This window comes from Syngnathoides biaculeatus, chromosome 13 (assembly GCF_019802595.1).
Source record: "Syngnathoides biaculeatus isolate LvHL_M chromosome 13, ASM1980259v1, whole genome shotgun sequence".
Taxonomy (NCBI): Eukaryota; Metazoa; Chordata; class Actinopteri; order Syngnathiformes; family Syngnathidae; genus Syngnathoides; species Syngnathoides biaculeatus.
In genome coordinates, this window is record NC_084652.1 from 7381109 (window position 1) to 7400269 (window position 19161).

General features: G+C 44.6%; 1 protein-coding gene across 2 annotated transcripts in view; it reads right to left on the reverse strand.

Annotated features, from left to right (window-relative positions):
* LOC133510422 (rho GTPase-activating protein 29-like) overlaps window positions 1–19161 on the reverse strand; it is a 47008-nt gene that overhangs the window by 19145 nt on the left and 8702 nt on the right. Inside the window, exons 3-6 of one of the 2 annotated variants that reach the window (XM_061838298.1) lie at window positions 6044–6187; window positions 1186–1282; window positions 331–403; window positions 103–163 (exon numbers count right to left, since the gene is read on the reverse strand). In XM_061838298.1, the coding sequence (XP_061694282.1) occupies window positions 103–163; window positions 331–403; window positions 1186–1282; window positions 6044–6187 (375 nt within the window). Of the gene's footprint in view, window positions 1–102; window positions 164–330; window positions 404–1185; window positions 1283–2153; window positions 3012–6043; window positions 6188–19161 lie in introns of those variants that run through there. The other variant, XM_061838299.1, reaches the window with a different exon arrangement.

A 19161-nucleotide genomic window follows, 5' to 3' on the forward strand; every position in this document is an offset into this window, starting at 1 on the left:
TGACAGCGTCGGGGCTGTCCTTGGCGCGCGCGTCCGTAAACATGCCGCTTTCGTGACAGAAATCCACGCCCCTCGGACGACGGGACGTCGACGCCCACTCACCGGCGAGGTCGTTCTTCTCGGCCGCGTAGTCTTCGGGATCCGCGGCGAGGTTGTCAAAAGACTGCAAGAAAGGGGGGGACACATTTTCATATGACAAGACATGCAATTAGCAAACAGCTGCACTCTCAACACCCAAATTAAGTACGGCCAACTTGTCTTTGAGGCCTTTTAGGTTTCTGGGAAAAAATCTTTCGACAAAAACAAAAATAATAGAAAAAAAAGCCTCACCCTGCTTCTTCTGGTCTGGGGCGACCCCAACCCGGAGCCGTTGTCCACATCTCCCATAAGGAAGTCAGAAACTCTGAAAGAAAGAAATAAAAGATTGCAATCAGGTTACAGCGACAATAAATAAAAATGTCACCTCAAAATTGCACACTCGCATACTTCACCATCTAGAATTACCTTGCACCGGCCTGGATACTGCATTGTCACTTCTCTTATCGTGTGGGAAAAAGTGCTTGTGCCAACTTTCCAGCACATGAATACAATTAGACAACTTCAAGATACATTACCATGTCATTACCGTAGCTTAGCCTCCGATCATGTTTACAAAAACTGTACTGATACAATGGCTTAAATAAACGCGCAAAATCTTGAGGACGGTATAGTGGCTTGTGTATTCATAATAGGCAACATTGGATTACAAAGACCGCCTGTGTGGAGTTTGCATACAGCTGGGATAGGCTACAGCACTCCCCGCAACCTTCGTGAGGATAAGCAGCAAAGAAAATGGATGGATGGATTACAAAGAATACTGGTAATTATGAATTAGCATGATTGTGCTCATGTTGTGTTTGCATTAATGACAAAAATATCACACTGCTAGCTAGCTAGCACTTGCTTAGTCATGGAACAAGAGAAGGACAAAATTGTTGCAAATTTTTCAATATTTTCCCTCGATCATGTCATATCTAAATATCTGATTGGGGGATTTTAGTGTCAACTGACACTGTAAAAAATGCAGGCATCAGGGAACCGGGCAGTAAATCTTGCCATCTTTAGTTGCTACTGTAAAAATTTGTTGCCATGTTATGCTTTATTATTAGTAGTATTATTTTACAAGTGGTCAAAGTTAAAACTCACACATTGCCAAAGGTGAATGCTAAGGTGTCGATGCACGCGTGGATCTCGCCGAACGTGCCGTCTCGGTTGTCCAGCCTCACGTTGTTGAAGTTGATGCCTGCGGAAAGAAAGATAGATGGGCAAAATATCAAAAATTATTACTGACCTGATTGCTCCTGCGTTTCTCAATCCGGAGGAGATAATTAAACAGTAAATAGTCAAAACATGTCAGGATGCTTTCCAGAAGTGGGAGTGAGTCACATTTGTATATGTAATAATTAAGTAATAAAAATGTTATCCTTGAAATTTCAAGCTAGTGGGGTCAAGGCACTATTTGGGTTAAGCAAGTCATAAATCATACAAACTTGCTAACATGCGAGGTGTCAGAAAGCTTCCAGGACTGGGGGACTGGATTACTTTTTGAATTCATCTTCAAAATGGGTCCTCTTGATGACCCCCATTGAGCTTGGGAAAGCGCAAGAGAAAGGTCAGATGAGTAGGGAGCTTGCTCCGGCATGAAGTTGTTCTTCCCGGCCAGGAACTGTCTGATGCTCAGGCAGTTGTGAGCAGATGCGGTGTTAGTCCTGGACCTTTCCTGACGCACCTATGTTCAGACGTTAGCTGCTATCTTTTGAGTTGCAAGCCTTGCGTGCTGCCATTGTCTTTTACCCGATTCAAAGATAATGCACAATAATAATAACATCAGGTTCTTGCGCACCAAAGCAAACATGTCATTTCTTTCAAAAATAATCCAATAATCTAGAAAATGCAAATTGCCTTGTCAAATCACGTTGTTCAACTGTAAGTCATGTTGAGTCTTCGGAAGATAAAGTCAAACCTTTCGTGTTTCAATTTTTTTGGCAAGCAAGTCCCAATTCCTACTATTGTCTGACTTGAGTCCAGTCCTACGAATCCACATCCCTGCAGCTTTCTTCCAGGAATCACACAAAACAGTTTAGGGTCTAAGTCTAGACAAAACAAAGATTCACCTTTTACAAGAGCCTTGCATTCAAATCCTGTCCCAAGGTGTTGTAATCCCCACTGTAAAAACGTAAACAGGTGCTTGTCCTTGGGCGTTTTTCAGCAAAAAAAAAAAACTGGAGGACCGTCGAAGGTGAAAAATCTTGAGCAAGCACTTTCTTTAGCTAGAACGCCATTTGTGACTAAAGCTACAGTCGGTGACGTTGACCATAGTGTTTCCTGTCTGCACTGCAACAGGAAACCCGCGTGTAGCTCCACTTCTGTCACTCTCCCCGCTTACCTTAAAAAAGGTCATGTACAGTAAGCACGCTAGCCTTCGAGATTTTGACTTCCATTTTCCCTCGGGGACGGCAAATTCCAGGGGGACGGCGCGTTTTTCGGCCCACCGAAAAGATCTTTTTTTTTGGGAAGTTTCGAGGAGACACTCGAGGAGCGATGCCGAACGCTGCTGTGCGACTCTGCACTGGCTTCTTCCTCAGGACATCCTGTGGCTCTTGGAACAATAATTCCAGAGCTTGCCCCCACCTCCCTCGTATCCCTCGGCGCTGTTGATTCACTCTTGCCTAGTTTGCTGTCTAAAAACGGGGAATAACAGAGTGATGTCTTTTTTCATACGTTCATGTTACTATTTTCCTATTAATCTGGACCTGCCTTTTCTATTCCTTGCCCCTGTAGAAAAACGCATATTCTCGCAACCCCTTACTGCAGTATCAGAAGATGAAGACAAAAAAAATAAGCAAAAAATAGTTTTCAAAATAGTTTTCCATTTTTTTAGTTTTAAAAAAACTATTTTCTAATTATATTAAAGGCAAAAAGAAATGATACTAACACTTAGGAGTAACCAAGCTGTGGTGGACACCCACAGGGACCATGCAATGGCTAATGATTGTATAAACAAATCGTAGAAATAATGACAAATACAGAATATAGTAATAAACAATTAAAAATATGATCACATTTATATTTTGGAAAATATTTTACAAAATAACTAATGACTGAATATAAATTTATCATTTACAAATACTTTTAAACAACGATTGATTCTGTTGTAACTTTTGGCTTAAAATAATCATAATGCCTAGAAAGAGTACCAGCTTCAGTTTCATCAGTGGACAGTAATCAATTGTACAGTAATTTAATAATCCGAATTAATAATGTCAAAAATGATCAAATTGTCAATGACCGTAATTCCTGGCCTTTAGAGCGCACCTGGTGATAAGGCTCGGTACACAGAAAGAGTTTAACGCTAGCGCGGCTGCGCTAATGCAGCGGTGCTAACGCGCGCTTTTGACACTAACGTGGCGTGCTAATGCTAACACGACGGCGCTAACGCTAATACTAGCACAGTGGTGCTAATGCGGCGGAGTTAACGCTAACTAGCGCGGTGGCTTTTGTGGGAAAATACACATTTTATCCATCAATCCATCCATCCACCCATTTTCTGAGCCGCTTATCCTCACAAGGGTCATGGGAGTACTGGAGCCTATCCCAGCTGTCATTGGGCAGGACGCGGGGTACACTCTTAACTGGCTGCTACCCAATCGCAGTGCACATAGAAATGGACAACAGTCGCATTCACACCTTGGGGCAATTTAGAGTCTCCAATGAATTTAAGTTTTTTGGGGGGATCTGGAAGGACACCAGAGTGCTTGGAGAAAACCCACACAGGTACAAGTGAGAGCATGCAAACTCCAGAGGTGGGGCCAGGATTCAAACCCCGGTCCTCACAACTGTGATGCCATTGCTCTTTAAGTTCCATGCAGGTGTGACTTTGAGTCTGAATGGTTGTCTCTATGTGCCCTGCGATTGGCTGGTGAACACTTCAGGGTGTACCCCGCCTCCCACCTCAAGTCAGCTGAGATAGTCTCCAGCATGCCGAAGTGGTAAGCAAAATCGATGGATGAATGCATCAATAATTGAAAATGCTAAATAACAAAAACAGTTGAATAATAACCATCAAACAAACATATGAAATATTTTAAATAACATATGTATAAAAAAAAATCGCACTGTTATATTCAAATGAGAGAAGTTAAAAAAAAAAAAAAAGCGACGTGCACAGTCAGCAGGACTTTTTCCTCTTTTCTTTTCCGGACATTTGTTGCTAATTTTCATGATAGGGGAAAGCACACACAGATGTCGCCTTTGATCCCGCAACACGCCAGCATCGAACAGCGGCTCTGAGACGAGTCGGTTCTTGACATTTTACCGCATGTTAAAAAAAAAAAAAAAAAGGATGCCATTGGGAGTCGTTCAGAACAATGGAGAAGCGAGAGGCATTGTTAGCGACGTTCGTAAACGGGTTGTACATGTCGGCCTGTGTTTGCGGGGGTCTTCTAAAGTACGTGCTGGCGGACGTCCAGGTGTCGCGACAAATGCGGCGAGGAGACACGGCGAGGCGTGTGACACCGTGGCGCTCCTCGTCGCTTACTCATCATTCCTGAAAATCCCTCCTCTTCGGGACTTGAGTAACGGGAGATTTTGAGTCATTAGCCCCCAACCAAAGCAAAGGTCATTTTAGGCCATCAGAAACCCGGCAAACTCCTGAAATTCCCGGCCTATAAGCCGCGACTTTTTCACACGCTTTCAACTCCGCGGCTTATGTGGTCATGCAGCTAATTTTTCCAGCGGCTGCAAGAGGGCACTCGAACGGAAAAAGTGTGTGAGACCGGTGGAATATATGTGCCAAGGAAGTGACTTTTACTGGTATGTTTTTTTTATTTTTTAACTGGCCTTGTTCGCACTGTGCTAGCATGTTGCTGGTGTGTTACTGCCGTGGATCAGTGATTTTTACCGGTATGCTTTTTTTTAACCGGCCCTGTTAGCGCTAGCACCGCGCTAACACGTTTCTGTTGTGTTACTGCCTCGTCTCAGTGATTTAGGTATTGTTTTTTATTTTAACCAGCCCTGTTAGAGCTGTGCTACCATGTTGTGTGTGTAGCTGCCGCGGCTGTTTTTTTATTTTTTTTTATTGGTATGTTTTTCTACCAGCCCTGTTGGTGCTACCATGTTGTTACGCCGTTAAGGTAAGATAAGGTATTAAAACTTTAAAAACCTCTTTCTGTGTACCGTCTTTCTTTGTAAATATATCGTGTTTCAATGCGGGCACTCGCGGCTTTTACACAGGTGCGGCTTATGTATGTACCAAATGGTATTTCCTTTCCAAATGTACTGGGTGAGGCTTATAATTAGGTGCGCTCTGTAGGGCGGAAATTACGGTTGTTTATAGAAAAGGCGCAGGAAACGAAAGAATCACATGAGAGGACTTGATCCTTTAAGATTTCTGTCTATGGTGTGGAAACTGATTGTCAATTAGTTGTGACAAAAGAGAATACAGGAATAATCCATTTTAATTGTCAATACGTACTTTGCGTTTGAATGTAGAAATGTATTTTGAATAACGTTTGATCTCCTTGTTTTGTAAAAACGTCCTCAGGACATCATTGAAAACAATTTTGGGTTTAAAAAAAAGGTTTAAAATGGAAATGGTGATGAAACAAAAACGAGTTTTATGTCAACAGAAATTGGAGCACACTGCAATTTCTTGCTAATGAGACAGCCCTCTAATCCTATTTTTAGATTTGTATTTACTAGATGCATTTGAACGTGCCCTAACTGTTCCTCTCAAAGGCAGGCCATTAATTAACAGTCAGCATTCATCAGTTTGATGTTCTATAAATAATGTAACCATCCTTTTCAGTTCAGTAGCTATTTACTTGGACCGGCGCCATGTTTCCACTGTGATTCAAGTGCAATGGCCCGTGTTGTTTTCTTTTTGACACTGTACGCATGGCACCCACACGCACGCTGCGGCACCGGGCCCCGCCTCGGCGCTTCCACGTAGGCCAGGTGGGCGCCAGGTGACCTTTCTGGGCCAGGCGTCACGAGCACCGCTTACCTTTCACCTTGGCGATAAGCGTGCCCGCCTTGCCCAGAATGTCCACAGAGTTGAGGGCGGGGTGCTTGGCGATGACAGCTTTCAGCACGCGCAGCAGCTCGGCAAGGCGTTCCTGGACCACCTGCTGGAGACCTTCCTGGCCCTCTGGGGAGGAGAGAAGAAAACACAAAAGCGTGAGCGGTTCGGTCGCTCGGTACAAAGTCGCGGAGTCGCACTCATTCTTGACATTCTTTTGGTCTTTGCAACAAGAATTTGTTGTTACAATGATTTTGCAGCTGCTTACCTCTCCCTCTATCACATTATCCAAGTAGAAGTTGTTTTTCTACGTCCTTAAAGCTGTTTATTTAGCCTCGCACACAACATTGTGGCGCAATCACATCAAGTTCTAGAACACCAATCGTCAAGAAATCTGGTGGCGCTACATAAGGCAGTATATCTATCATATTATACGGCGGAAGCAGACCGGGAAGAGCAAGTTCTAGAACAAATCATTGATGCACAGAATATTGTGGATGATACCCAATGAGTCCACCAAGATCCTCATGGGCGTAAAATATGTCATGGCTGCAGACCCGCATGTGGCTCTTCAGGACAACTGCTCCTGCACTGGTGGACCGTTAAAATGGTAATACGGTCAATTTCCTCAAATATGTATCGTGACCACCTGCGATACTTGTATTAAGATAACATTTACATACATGTAGGCCCCCGCCTTGAGTGCTGAATTTTACGTAGCCGTTCAATCTGTTTTAGATTGGGCAAAGTCAGGCGATCTGTGAAGACGCCTCAATCATTTCCTGCTAAGAGTTTGATCAACCGTATTACACGTGAAGCTAGTACCTATGACTCAAAAATTACTTTCAATTGTATGCGGCGATTCTTGAGGTATATAATGTGCAGATTCTGTGGATAAGACTGTCCACGTCCAAAATACGTTCACCCCGCTGTCAGAGATGTTCCAAAAAAAAACAGCTAAGACAAGCCTGAGGACTGTAGAGAGTGAACTCAAACCAACCAAGGTTGTCTTTCTTGCGAGGGACAGACGGAGGACACACTGTGTGAGTGCGCTTCCTCAGACTGCCAAAGTGGTAGTCCCTGTCTGCTCTTTTTTATTGCATTATCAGGTCAAAGGGTTACATATTATATTATACAGTGAAAATGCTGACACAGATGGCTACACCAACAGCACAAAAACACTAAGGTACATGTTTCTTCAAAGTGACCATTTATATATTTTTATTTTACAGCTCTGATGTGCAGAGGCTTTGCGGTGAGGTTCACGCTCCAGTATAAATCATAATAGTTTGACGCATAGACTGTTGTTCAGTTTTCTTTTCTATAAAAGGATTCAGGTGGCTCGTTTTTTTTAAGAAATTTAACGTTTGACCCCTGTTTTATGAAATGCCAGATCGTCCATTGCAGAGGAGGCAGACTGGGTACAACAAAAAATGTTGTTTTGGAACGCAGCTTTGTGGGGCAACCACATGCCACACACTACTAGAATGCCAAACGTTGTGAAAGATGTTGTCTCAACGTAGTGCAAAAATATCTCCTACGGAGGAAGTAGACGTTGGAATATGAACATGGAGGTGCACATTTTGGAGTGACGGCATGTCAGAGTCAACTGGAACAGTAACTGCCATTAAAACGATGACGTCTATACATAATGAAGGAACAACTCTTGCGGAGGAGGGGGAGTGGACGGGATGAATATTTAATTCACCCCGGGGCACAACATTGTGCGGTGGCATAGAGTCCTTATTTGAGACAATTTTTTTCAAGAAATGGAAGAAAAAAAAAATCAGTCTGGATATGAACATGGAGACCTACAACACAGAGAAGCGATCCATATGTCAGTGGCAACTAGAACGGGGCAGTACCGCTTGAAAACAACATTTAAAAAAATTTTTTTTTTTACAAAAATTTAACTTCTAATTTGATTATTTTCCCTTTTGGTTTCAAATAACGACATTAATTAAAACCAGTCTTGTTTTACTTTTCATTATGGTCAAACGGGCTTTGAAACTGCTTTTCCCCCTCGTGTATCACATTCCAAAGCAATATTTTTCAGAAAACTCCAGTTCATGGGAAAATAAGTGCTCATTTTAGTTTTTTAATTTTGTCAAAATGTTTGTAATCATGACCCTTTATAACTTAACATTTTAAAATGTTCACAGTTTATCTACCCTCCATCCACCTACCTACCTACCTACCTATCTATCTATCTATCTATCTATCTATCTATCTATCTAATCTATCTATCTATCTATCTTCTATCTATCTATCTATCTATCTATCTATCTATCTATCTATCTATCTTCTATCTATCTATCTTCTATCTATCTATCTATCTATCTATCTATCCATCCATCCATCCATCCATCCATCCATCCATCCATCCATCCATCCATCCATCCGTCAATAAAATAGATTAAAGGCCTAAGGCTAATTGTCCTTACCAATAGCAAAAGATCATCTTTATCACGCAAGACTCCCCACCCCTTAGAGACTGTTTACGTGTCTCGCTCCGCACTGCTGTTTTGGTTAGCAACCTGATTTGAAATGGGCTCAGTCGTCAACTGTGGAGCGACAGCCAGCAGTAGAGGAACAGAGACAGGAAGCGCAGTAATAACTGGCTGTGGAAGCAAAACTGGCCCCCAAACATGTAATCACGTGTGGGAAAAGAAGGGCGGAACTGAGACAGGAAGCTTTTTTAAAACAACAACAACAAAACAGCAGACAAACAAAAAGTGAAGGTTTGGAAGACAACATTGCGGTTGCTTGAGACGCAGTCAGAAAAAACAGTGACTTGTTGCATCCAGACGCGGTAAGGAAGAACATAGACTTGTTGCATCACGGTCCAAATGGTAAGGAATGAAACACCTGCAGACGCAAGAGGCTTTCGTGCGACAGGAAGCTCGGGGACGACGTGAGTTCTGCGCTTTGTGGTTGTGTGCAAGGCGCCGAACATTTGGGCTAACCCTCTGCACAACATTTAGGTGGCAAAGAGATGCAAACAAGGCATGTTTAGCGATGAACTCTGGCTGCTGTGAAAAAGTAGCCATACCCTGCACAAAAGTAAACAATAACTAACCCCAAGATTAGTGGATTATGGATGATAGATGAAGGGATGAATGGTGGATAGATGGGTGGCTGCATGGATAGATAACTAGGAGGCTGAATGGATGGGGAAATAGTCACATCATCGCTGACCAACCGAGGACAACGGCCAGACAAACAGAGGTCAGAAAAAAAAGCCAAAGAAAAATCCAAATCCTTTGAAGCTTACTAAACTGCATGGCAGCACAGCAATCAGACGGTGACAAATGATGGCATCATTTATTTATCACTTGACAGTGTCAAGACTGCCCCTTTTGCGGATAAAGTTGGTGAACGACGTCAAATCTTGGCACCACGCAACAGGTGAGTTCACGTCTGTGCTGTATATGTGAGAGCATGTGTGCGGGGACGGGAGCTGAGCAGGAGAGTCATCTGGTTTTCATCAAGAGCCAGGCGGGATGAGGGGTTGGATTTATTGCAACACCGAAGGAATTACAGGGGGGAGTGAAAATGAGAGACCGGGTGTTTTCTCAGCCCCTCCCTCAGCATGACACATGCACACACACAGATATACGCACATGCATGAGTACACACGCACACACAAAGTTGGAGGAGGAATACTTCAACTTTTCCATTTTCTTCAGATTCAAATAGCGCATATTCTCCTCAAGGAACATTTCGCCAAGAAATAGGAGCTTTCAGTGTGCTTGGACCATGGGAACTTTGATTTAAATTTTAGTTCTAGAGCTGAAATAAGTCCCTGGTCAGGGGTTAGTAGTTCCATGAGAGCCAGGAACCTTTGAGGTCATGACTGCAGCGCTCTAGCAACTTCAAGAACCAACAATTGAAATTACCTTGATCTTGAGTACCAGGTGGAGCTGCCGATGGGTGTGGGTGTGTGTGATTGTATGTCCAGGAACTACAAGTCTGTAACCTCTAGTGACTTCACTTAAATGCTAAAAGAAGGACCTCCTACTGGGGGAAGTACTTTCAAGAGATCCAGGACTTTTTGGTGTGTAGATGTGATTGAAGTTCCAGACGTTACAAGGGTTAACATTTACTTCATTGAATTTTAGATGAAAATCCATCTTGAATTTATTTCTGGAGCCAAAAGAAGGCCCTGCTAGGAAGGTACTATCTTTAAGACGTCAAGGAACCTGTCTTTGGGAGGGGATAAGAGTTGGGCTGATGGGTGGGGGTTCTGGGTGGAACTAGCAGTAGTTACTGTGTAAATGTGACTTGAATTTAGCTGTGGGACTGAAAGAAGGCTGAAAGGTGAATCGTATTACTCCTGTCAGAAACCTTTGGGTAGAGGTCTGTAACCAGAAAAAACTGTTCATAGAACTTGAGGCCCAGATGTGTCTTTAAGAGCATTGGAAGAGAGGAGACACGTTTGAAAAGGACTGCAGCACTGATCTGATAAAACACAGATAACTAAACATTTTCAGAACTTAGGATGCACTTTTAGAGGCCCAAAATGGTGTTTTAGACATTAGAAACTGTACACTTAGTTCCAGGATAATTAATCAAGGCCAAAAGAAGCCCCCGATAGTTTTGAGAGGTCCAGTAAGCAGAGAACGGCTCATTTCTGATAGTAACCTTTATGTTCCTACATCTACAGATACCAAGATTGAAATGTTCCTGGTAATTTTGTAGAAAAGTGAAGAATCTGATATTGGGTACTCCTTTTTCAAGATCTAGGAACCTTTGGGTTAAGGACGACAGCAAAACTAAAGGTTCCTGGAACTTGAGGTGCAGACGTTAAGCGTGTTAGAAGAGAGAAGACGAGATGAGAGAACAAAGCTGTCGGGGGAGACGGGAGACTCACCTGCTAACCACGAGACTCCCTACCACCTTCATCCACCCATGCCTGGAGAGCTGCTCTTTGAAGTGCTCCCACCCCCCACCACTTAAAGCGACCAACAATAGGCCCTCATTAAAGTGCTCACCCTCTTTCCCTTTCGGGTATGTTTTGCTCGCCGGTGCTTAAAGCGATTTGACAATCAAATGATAAGCAAGAAGCACACTTGGTTAGCTGACGCAAGAGCACGCCCCTCTTGATTTGGTCCATGTAAAAATGAATTACCATTGCAAACGCTCGTTTCCTTCCCTTGAAGGTATGGAATGGATCTGTCTTGACCAGACAAGTGACGAGAAGAGAACAGAAGAGACCTTTATTTACACTGTCACAGAAACAATAAAAATCAGTGAGGTATCTCACATCTTAATGGCCGAAAGAAGTCTCTGAGTAGAAAAAGGGGGGTGGGGGGGGTGTAGTACTTTCAAGTGGCCCAGGTAATTCGGGATAGTGGTGTACCTGTAGTTCCATGAAATACGAGAACCAAGTTTTGAAAGTTGATGGATCTTTATGTGGCGAGTAGTCGGGTTGCGTATCAAGGATCAAGAATCAAATAGAACCAGAACTAAAATTCTTGTTCTCCGAGTAAGTAAGTTTCTTTCGGCTTGTCCCGTTAGGGGTCGCCACAGCGTAACATCTCAGATGAACGCTCATATTTGTTTGGCACAGTTTTTGGAATTGTTCAAATTTTTAAATTTTGGTTAGCAGTTCCAAAGCTGACCCAAAGAAGAAGGTGCCAAAAACTAATGAAGAAGTCCCCCTTCACTGTATACACCAGGTTGGGCCAGTGGAGAAAGCCGATCAGTTTATAACTCAAAGAGTTATTGGAAATGTTTGGTTACATTTTTTTTAGGTTGGTTTATGATTTTCAGGTTCTGTTCCACATATATGTTTCACACTGTACATGCTCGCTGGTTGATTTGGAGAGGTACATACAAGCTACATCTAGTACAAGTATGGAGAACCTCTACTACAGGTCGATGAGGCAAAAACAAACAGAACAATCAAAATAACATCCATCCATTTTCCAAGCCACTTATCCTCACAAGGATCACAGTAGTGCCGGAGCCTATACCAGCATACTGTGGGTGAAAAGCAGACTACACCCTGACAAAGTTTTAACCATCCGTAACTCTATGTGCCAGAGCCTAGATGTGCGTCTGTTAAGCACTTAGATCACTGCCCACTACCCCCACGCCCACAACAATCCACAGTGACAGAAAAACCCCATTAAAAAAATTGTTTACAAAATAAAGCCATGAGCTCCAATCTCAAGCGACAGCTCACACTGACCGCTCGCTATTGTTTGCGTGAGAGGGAGCAGGCTCACGGCGGCGTACAACAGCACAAAGACAGCCGTCGAAAATCAGCTATGAGTGCTTTTGTCACAACAATGGCATCAAAAAAAAAAAAAAAAAAGAGGCCTGGAAATGTGCTGCCTGATTGCGGCGATGGTAGCAGAGATGGTGGGGGGGGGGGGGGGTGTCCGTGCCATTGTTTTGGTAGAGATAACAGCGGTCAGGGCTTGCATTGTGGAAAAGAAGAGACACTCCCACCTCTGCCCCCCACCATCAGTCACCCCCGCCGTTCACAGCCTCGTTTCCCCTTGCTGTAATGAGCCCGTGGTCCCATCCCCACTTTTAGCAAAACACATGCACCATAACAAATAGTAACTTGTGACGCACTGACGTGGAAAGGGAGTTCAGAACATTCGCATATCTGACACAATCTCAGTTACGCTAATAAAAAAAAATGTACTTGGATTTTCTAGAGTTCCCTGAATGAATACATTAAAGGGGATATCCAGTGCTTGCATTAACTGTGTATCCAATAGGTCGTCATATGTACTCTATTTTGACAACGTGATGTTAAATCCTCTCTCATTTAATAGTGTTTTGAAAACAATTACGAGTTTTCAGGGGCGCTGCCATTTTCGCGAGTCAAATGATCTACGTGGGCGTACGTGACGTGTACCGCGCCGCATTTCTCCATGGGACACCATTTATGCCCAGCAATGATGTCTCGGATTTATCCTCATCTGATGAAGAAATAGCAGTATCGATTGATCGGGAAGACTGAGGAAAACTTCCATACATATTTGAACCCGTGGGTGTAATTAATGTTGAATATTCGGATGGTTCTTCGGGCGCAATGACGCCGAGTCTGACTACTCGGAGGCCGACATGCGACATAAGCCCGTAAACAAAAGGGCCGGGGAGCTCTGGGCCGGCAGCCGCGGCTGGTTCTTCGGACGTAAATGACGCAGAGTCTGACGAGCGAGTTTCGACGGCGGCCACAAGCCGAGGTTCCATGCGGCGGAGGCCGTTAGCCCCGGACGCCGAAGCTAGGCTAAAGCCCTCCGCCGCCACTGAAGGCGAGCCACGAGCTCCGGTGAGAGGCCGCGAGCCGAGCTTCAACGTTTGGGGAGGCCTTTAGCCTAGCTTCGGTGTCCGAGGCTAACTAAGCGGGCAGTAGCGGAGGCTGTTAGCCCCAGATGCCGAAGCTAAGCAAAAGGCCTCCGCCACCACCGCAACTCGGCTAAAGGCTTCCGCCGCCTGAAAGCTCGGCTCGCGGCCCACCAACGGAGCTGACTTGTCAGATATTCAACATTAATTACAGCCACAGGTTCAAATATGTATGGACGTATTCCTCACTCTTCCTGATCATCCGATACTGCTATTTCTTCATCAGATCAGGATAAATCTGAGAAATCCGCGCTGGGCATAAATGGTGTCCCATGTAATGGAGCGTTTGGAACGGTACAGTACACGCACGTCATATATACGCCCACGTACGTCATGTGACTTGCGAAAATGGCAGCGCCCCTGAAAATTCGTAATTGTCGACAAAAATCTTTTCAAAACACTATTAAATGAGAGAGGATTTAGAATCACATTGTCAAAATAGAGTACATATTACATGGCCTATTGGATACACTGTTCATGCAAACCACTGGATTTCTCCTTTAAATAAGGGACAGAAGAGTTACTTTAGTCCAGGGCTCAGCAACCTTTTTGTGGCTGAGGGCTACTTCGTGAGCACCGATCGTATGAACGGCTACGTGACCAGTTTGCGGCAAAATTCAGACTCAGTTCATTACACCTACATAAAATATATTTGTTTTAATCTATTGTAGTAAATTAAAATTTCAATTCACGTAAGCAAGTCAGATTCAGAATTTAAAGCACAAATAATAGTAACAATTTGTGGCCTATGGTATTTTTAGAACATACCTCGCGGGCGCCTTATATGGTCTTTGAGGGCTACCATTCACCCGCGGGCACCGTGTTGGTGACCCTTGCTCTAGTCGCACGTCTACTCTATAAATTAACTCAGTGCAGCGCAGCCTCTGGCTGGCAAATTTCATGGCAAATTATATCATTTAAAAAGTTTGTCAAACAATAGAGCTGAGGCAATAACAAATGCTGAACTCTAAAGACTAAGGATTGACGTTATCCACGTTAATTTTTAATTTTCATGTATATTTTTTTGTGAGTATGAGAATTCTTTAATTATTGGACAATTTACCACAGTTTGCAGGTTATCATTTCTGAAAAAGAAGATGAAAATTATTATATTGCACTTTCCTAACACAAATTTTCACAAACTGTGATATTGCATTTAACATATTGCTTACCACATTTTCTCATTATTTGGTTTGTTTTGTTGGTTTTCCTGAAAAAAACAGTCTTAGGGAAAAAAATCTGTCTGGCCTACATTTGGTGTAGGGGGTCTCCAGCAGAGGCTCAGGGGGGAGGCAAATCTAATCCAACGCTTCAGGTGACCTGACAGAGGTTACAACCCCAGCCCCCTAACCCCTTCTTTTCTTGCCGATAACAACTGGCAATCAGCGAGCCTGTCTGGACATGTGACAAGCTCAACACTAAACAAGCCTCGGCAGCTCCGGTGATGCACCCGGGGAAAAAAAATGGCCGTTTTAAGAGTTGCTTTTTGTGCAGAGGTTTCTCCGACCCCTTCCTAAAGGATTCCAGGATAATGACGCATGTTGACTCAGTCCACCTGACAGATGCTAAGCTCTTAAGCAGTCACTTTATGTCATTCCTAGAGAGGAACGTCAGCCGAATGGCGTCTCGCAACAAAGTGGGGGTCTGATAAGACTTAACATTTGCATTGCTGGGCTTCTTGCAACGTGATCTACGGCAGGTGGAATAGTTTTGTCAGCATTCAGTCGGCAAACAAGACCTGCAACCCCCACGCAACCCCCTCGTCTGAACAATTTTGGTCACCGCCGCTGGGTGTTTCGCATGCCTTCTTTGGAGGCCGAGCAGGCGCCACAGATGTCGCAGAGAGAGTAATCAGCAGGCGCGCCATAAACAGTTACCTGCTGGGGTGTAGGGGATGGGTGGGGGGTGGGGGGTCCTAATGGTTAGGACTGCACCGTGTGAGGTCCGGTCTCTGCCTCGGGTCTCTTGACACTGCACCAAGATGATATCCTCCAGTCAACATCAGTTGGTAGACTTCGAAGATCTAGTCACAGCTGGACACTCTCTTGTTGTGTTTCTATGGCCCCCTTTCACACCGCCCGTCTTTTTGGCTGTCCTTTTATTACCAAATCCACAGGGAAAAGACACATGCAGGGTGTCTTTGTGCAATGACCCCAGGAAATTCCATGTCGGTGGTCTACGTCAAAGGCACTGACGCGAAATTTCCCAACTTCCGAGGTTGCATCAGAGGTTAAATAACTGGAAAATCAAAAAGGTGGAACTGGTATGCATTTAATTGCATTTGCCTTAGCCCCTTTCACGCAGATTTTTTCCTCCCGTGTCAGTATTTTGTGTCAAAAGCCCTGATACAGAATATCCCACCTTCAAAGGTAGTATCAAGAGGTAGAATGGCGGCTGCATGGAAGGGGATGTCAGAAAGCCAGAACCGGAATATGAAGTGCAACCCCTGGTATGCGTTTTGTTGCATTTCCAGTATCACCTTTCACACTGACCTTGCCTTTTCTTAATTGGTAGTCTATGTCAAAGGCACCGAAACAGGAATAGGATTGTGTGAACGAGGCTAACACAAATGCAAGACAATTGTGTAAGAATCGGTTGTACAAGGTATCCGACTTTAATTTCAAATCTTCGCACCCTCCCAACTGATATTGACTCAAGGGAGCGGTTTCACTGTCGACAAGGAAAAAGACAGGGGCAGTGTAAAAGGGGCTAACGGAAACTCAGAGGGACATTTTTGGCTGTGTGACAGGATAAGACACAGCTCGTGTCTGTCTTTGTGAAAGGCACTGATAAAGACCTTTCTGGCTTCTGTGGTCGTATCATTGGCTTGTGAATAATAACATCAGGTAAGAAAGTTGGGACCGGGGTGTTATGTTGAACACCATCCATACATACATTTTCCGAGTTGCTTCTGCTCACAAGGGTCAAGATGTACTGAAGCCTCTCTCAGCTATCTTCAGGCAGGAGACGAGGTACACTGCGAACTGGTTGCCAGCCAATCGCAGGGCACGCATAAACAAACAACCATTCACACATAAAAGGCAATCTCAGTATTCAATTAACCTACCATCCATGATTTTGGGATGTGGGGGGAAAACCAACGCAGGCACAGGGAGAACATGCAAACTCCACACAGGTGGGGCTGGGATTTGAAGCTCAGTCCTCAGAACTGTGAGGCAGATGCTCTAACCAGTCCTCAACTCCCACTCATTATGTTGAACACCTGTGTATTTTATTGCGTTGGTCCCTTTCCCGCTACCCGGACAGTAGAATTTCACAGCTTCTGAGGTAGTATCAGAGGTACAACGATGGCATGGGAGCCAGGGGTCGTGAGTTCATATCTCACTTGGGCCTCTACTCCCCAAGAGGGGTTGCGTCAGGAAGGGCATCGGAGTAAAAACTATGCCAAACAAATATGAGCGTTCATCTGAGATGTCACGCTGTGGCGACCCCTAACAGGAGAACCCAAAAGAAACTTATTTAGACCAGTGTGGAAAATGTTTTGGGAAAAGTGTTTATTCGTTCCAAGGCCGGGGATCAGGTAGACAGTCAAGTGCGGCAGCGGTAGCCAGGACGTCGGGCGTAGAGAGCAGGTCCACGGGCAGGCGGGAGTCGGTACGCGGGAGATCGATCAAAGAAGGAAGGAGTGTCAAAGGAGTCAGGCTTATGGGGTCGGTCGGAGAACAGGCGGATGTCGGTACACACGGGTTCACGATCAGAGATATGGGAGTGCAGGAACGGGGCATGAGTTGCAACGATTTGGCCCCAACCAGTCGTCCCCTGGGTTCTATATCTACCGGAGTCAATCAGCCAGCATGAGGCGCAGATGTGCGCCTCCTCATCAGTCCGACTGTGCAGGAACCCGCACAGCCCGGGCTGGACAGGCAGAACCAAGACAGGTACCTGTTTTATTGTGTTTCCGTTCACCGCTTTCACACTGCCTATAGTTCCTTATAGCAAGTGGTCTACCGGAAAGACACTGGCATGTAATTTCCCTGTATTTAAAAGTTGGATCTGACGGGTGTGGTACGCCTCACAAGAAATCCTGGCACAAATGACTGGCTGGTCTCCTTTGCAACTTGTATAGGAACAAAAGTCTCCTATGCCTGAACTTGAAAGTATGGCAACTATGAGAATGTCTCCTAGAGATGACTTTTGGTTAACAACAACAAGGTGACGCACAAAGCCGCATAAAAGTGATCCCGGGTTGTAAATTTCCCACCTCTCCTTCGCCGTGACCAATCTGCTACACAAACATCCCCCCCTGAACCAGAACCTTAAATAACCACCCAAGGAAACACGGCGCAACCAAAGCCTCACACAAAAACATCCTTCACGTGGCTTCAAGGAGGAGGGGGGGCCCCCGACAAATCCCACTCTTTTCTTCCTCTCGGCCCATTAAGCCATTATGTCGTTACAACGGCTCCCGATTGAAGGCGCCACCCGCGAGCCGCCACTTGAGCTGGCACACTTGGGCGGGTATTCACAGTGACCACTCGGGATTTACGGCCAATAAACGGGGCTGTAACTGCTGACAAGGCCCCTCATTTTGGTCAACCGATTGCGCTCATCAACTCCCACTAGAAAAAAAAAATAGAAATCCATCCATTTGTTTTTTTTAAACTGTCTGTCTCAGGTCAGAGACATCGGTAGCTTGTCGAAGTTGGGTTTTCCCAGAACGAGGTGGTTAATATCCAAGTCGTAGTAGTTTCACAGGGAACAGATTCAGTGCAAAACCAAGTTGCGAGAGGCAGTGGGAATGGGTCAAAAAGGTGTCAGAAAGGTTTCCCCGACGTTACATTTTTTTTGCTGAATTACCCGCACATCACTGCGCGCCGCCATTTAACCTCTTGACCTAACCCGTACCCAGTGAGGAAGTCTACGGAATACTCTCGGTTACTGTTTGTGTTTTTGTGTTTCACGGGCATCTCGGGACTCAAGTACACAAGAGAGGACTTGCTGACCATCAGAGAGCCTTCTTCTGACTTTTTTTTTCGACAACTCTCGACAATTCGCTGAAGCTTTTTCCAGAGTTGCTAGTCGCTAGCTCTTCAAAAGCCTCACGATCCGGTACACAAGTCCGTCTGCGTAAGCGGGGACATCGTCTAACGCTTCCGACGAAAGACTTTGAACGTTCTCCGGTTCTGTGCTTCACGGAGACTTGGCTTTGTGGACAATTCCCCGACACTGCCATCCCGCTGCCCCGGTCTCAACCTCCATCGTGCTGATGTGTCGCTGAGCTAAGCTAACGAGCTTAGTCGATCCTTTTTTCAGGAGGCCAACATTACAGTTAAGATCCTTTTTTGTTAGTCACTCAAAAGATTTGACAATTTTGTGAAATACTGGATTTGCTAATTCTTTTGTCTTTCTGCCATTGTCATCAGATTTTAAACAAATAATAAACATTTCGCTTTGCTTGTGGTGAACTAATTTACAGGTTTTACTTTTTGAAAAACAAATGGAATAAATGGAGTTTGCGTCAATACAAAAAAAAAAAATATTCCACAGCCTTTCGTTTTCCGTGTTAGCAGACAGGTAAGTGCTCCTCCTTCGTGATTTCTGTCACATAGAGTAAAAGATCAAAGGCACAATCCTGCGCCTTTGTGATGCAGTCCTGAGTCCCATGATGTGTGGATGCCACGTAGCCTAATAGTCATTCTGGGCTTGATGTGCTGTCGGTCGCGTCTTTAATCAACGCAGTTAGAAACATAACGTCGTCCACTTTGCCTATGTAT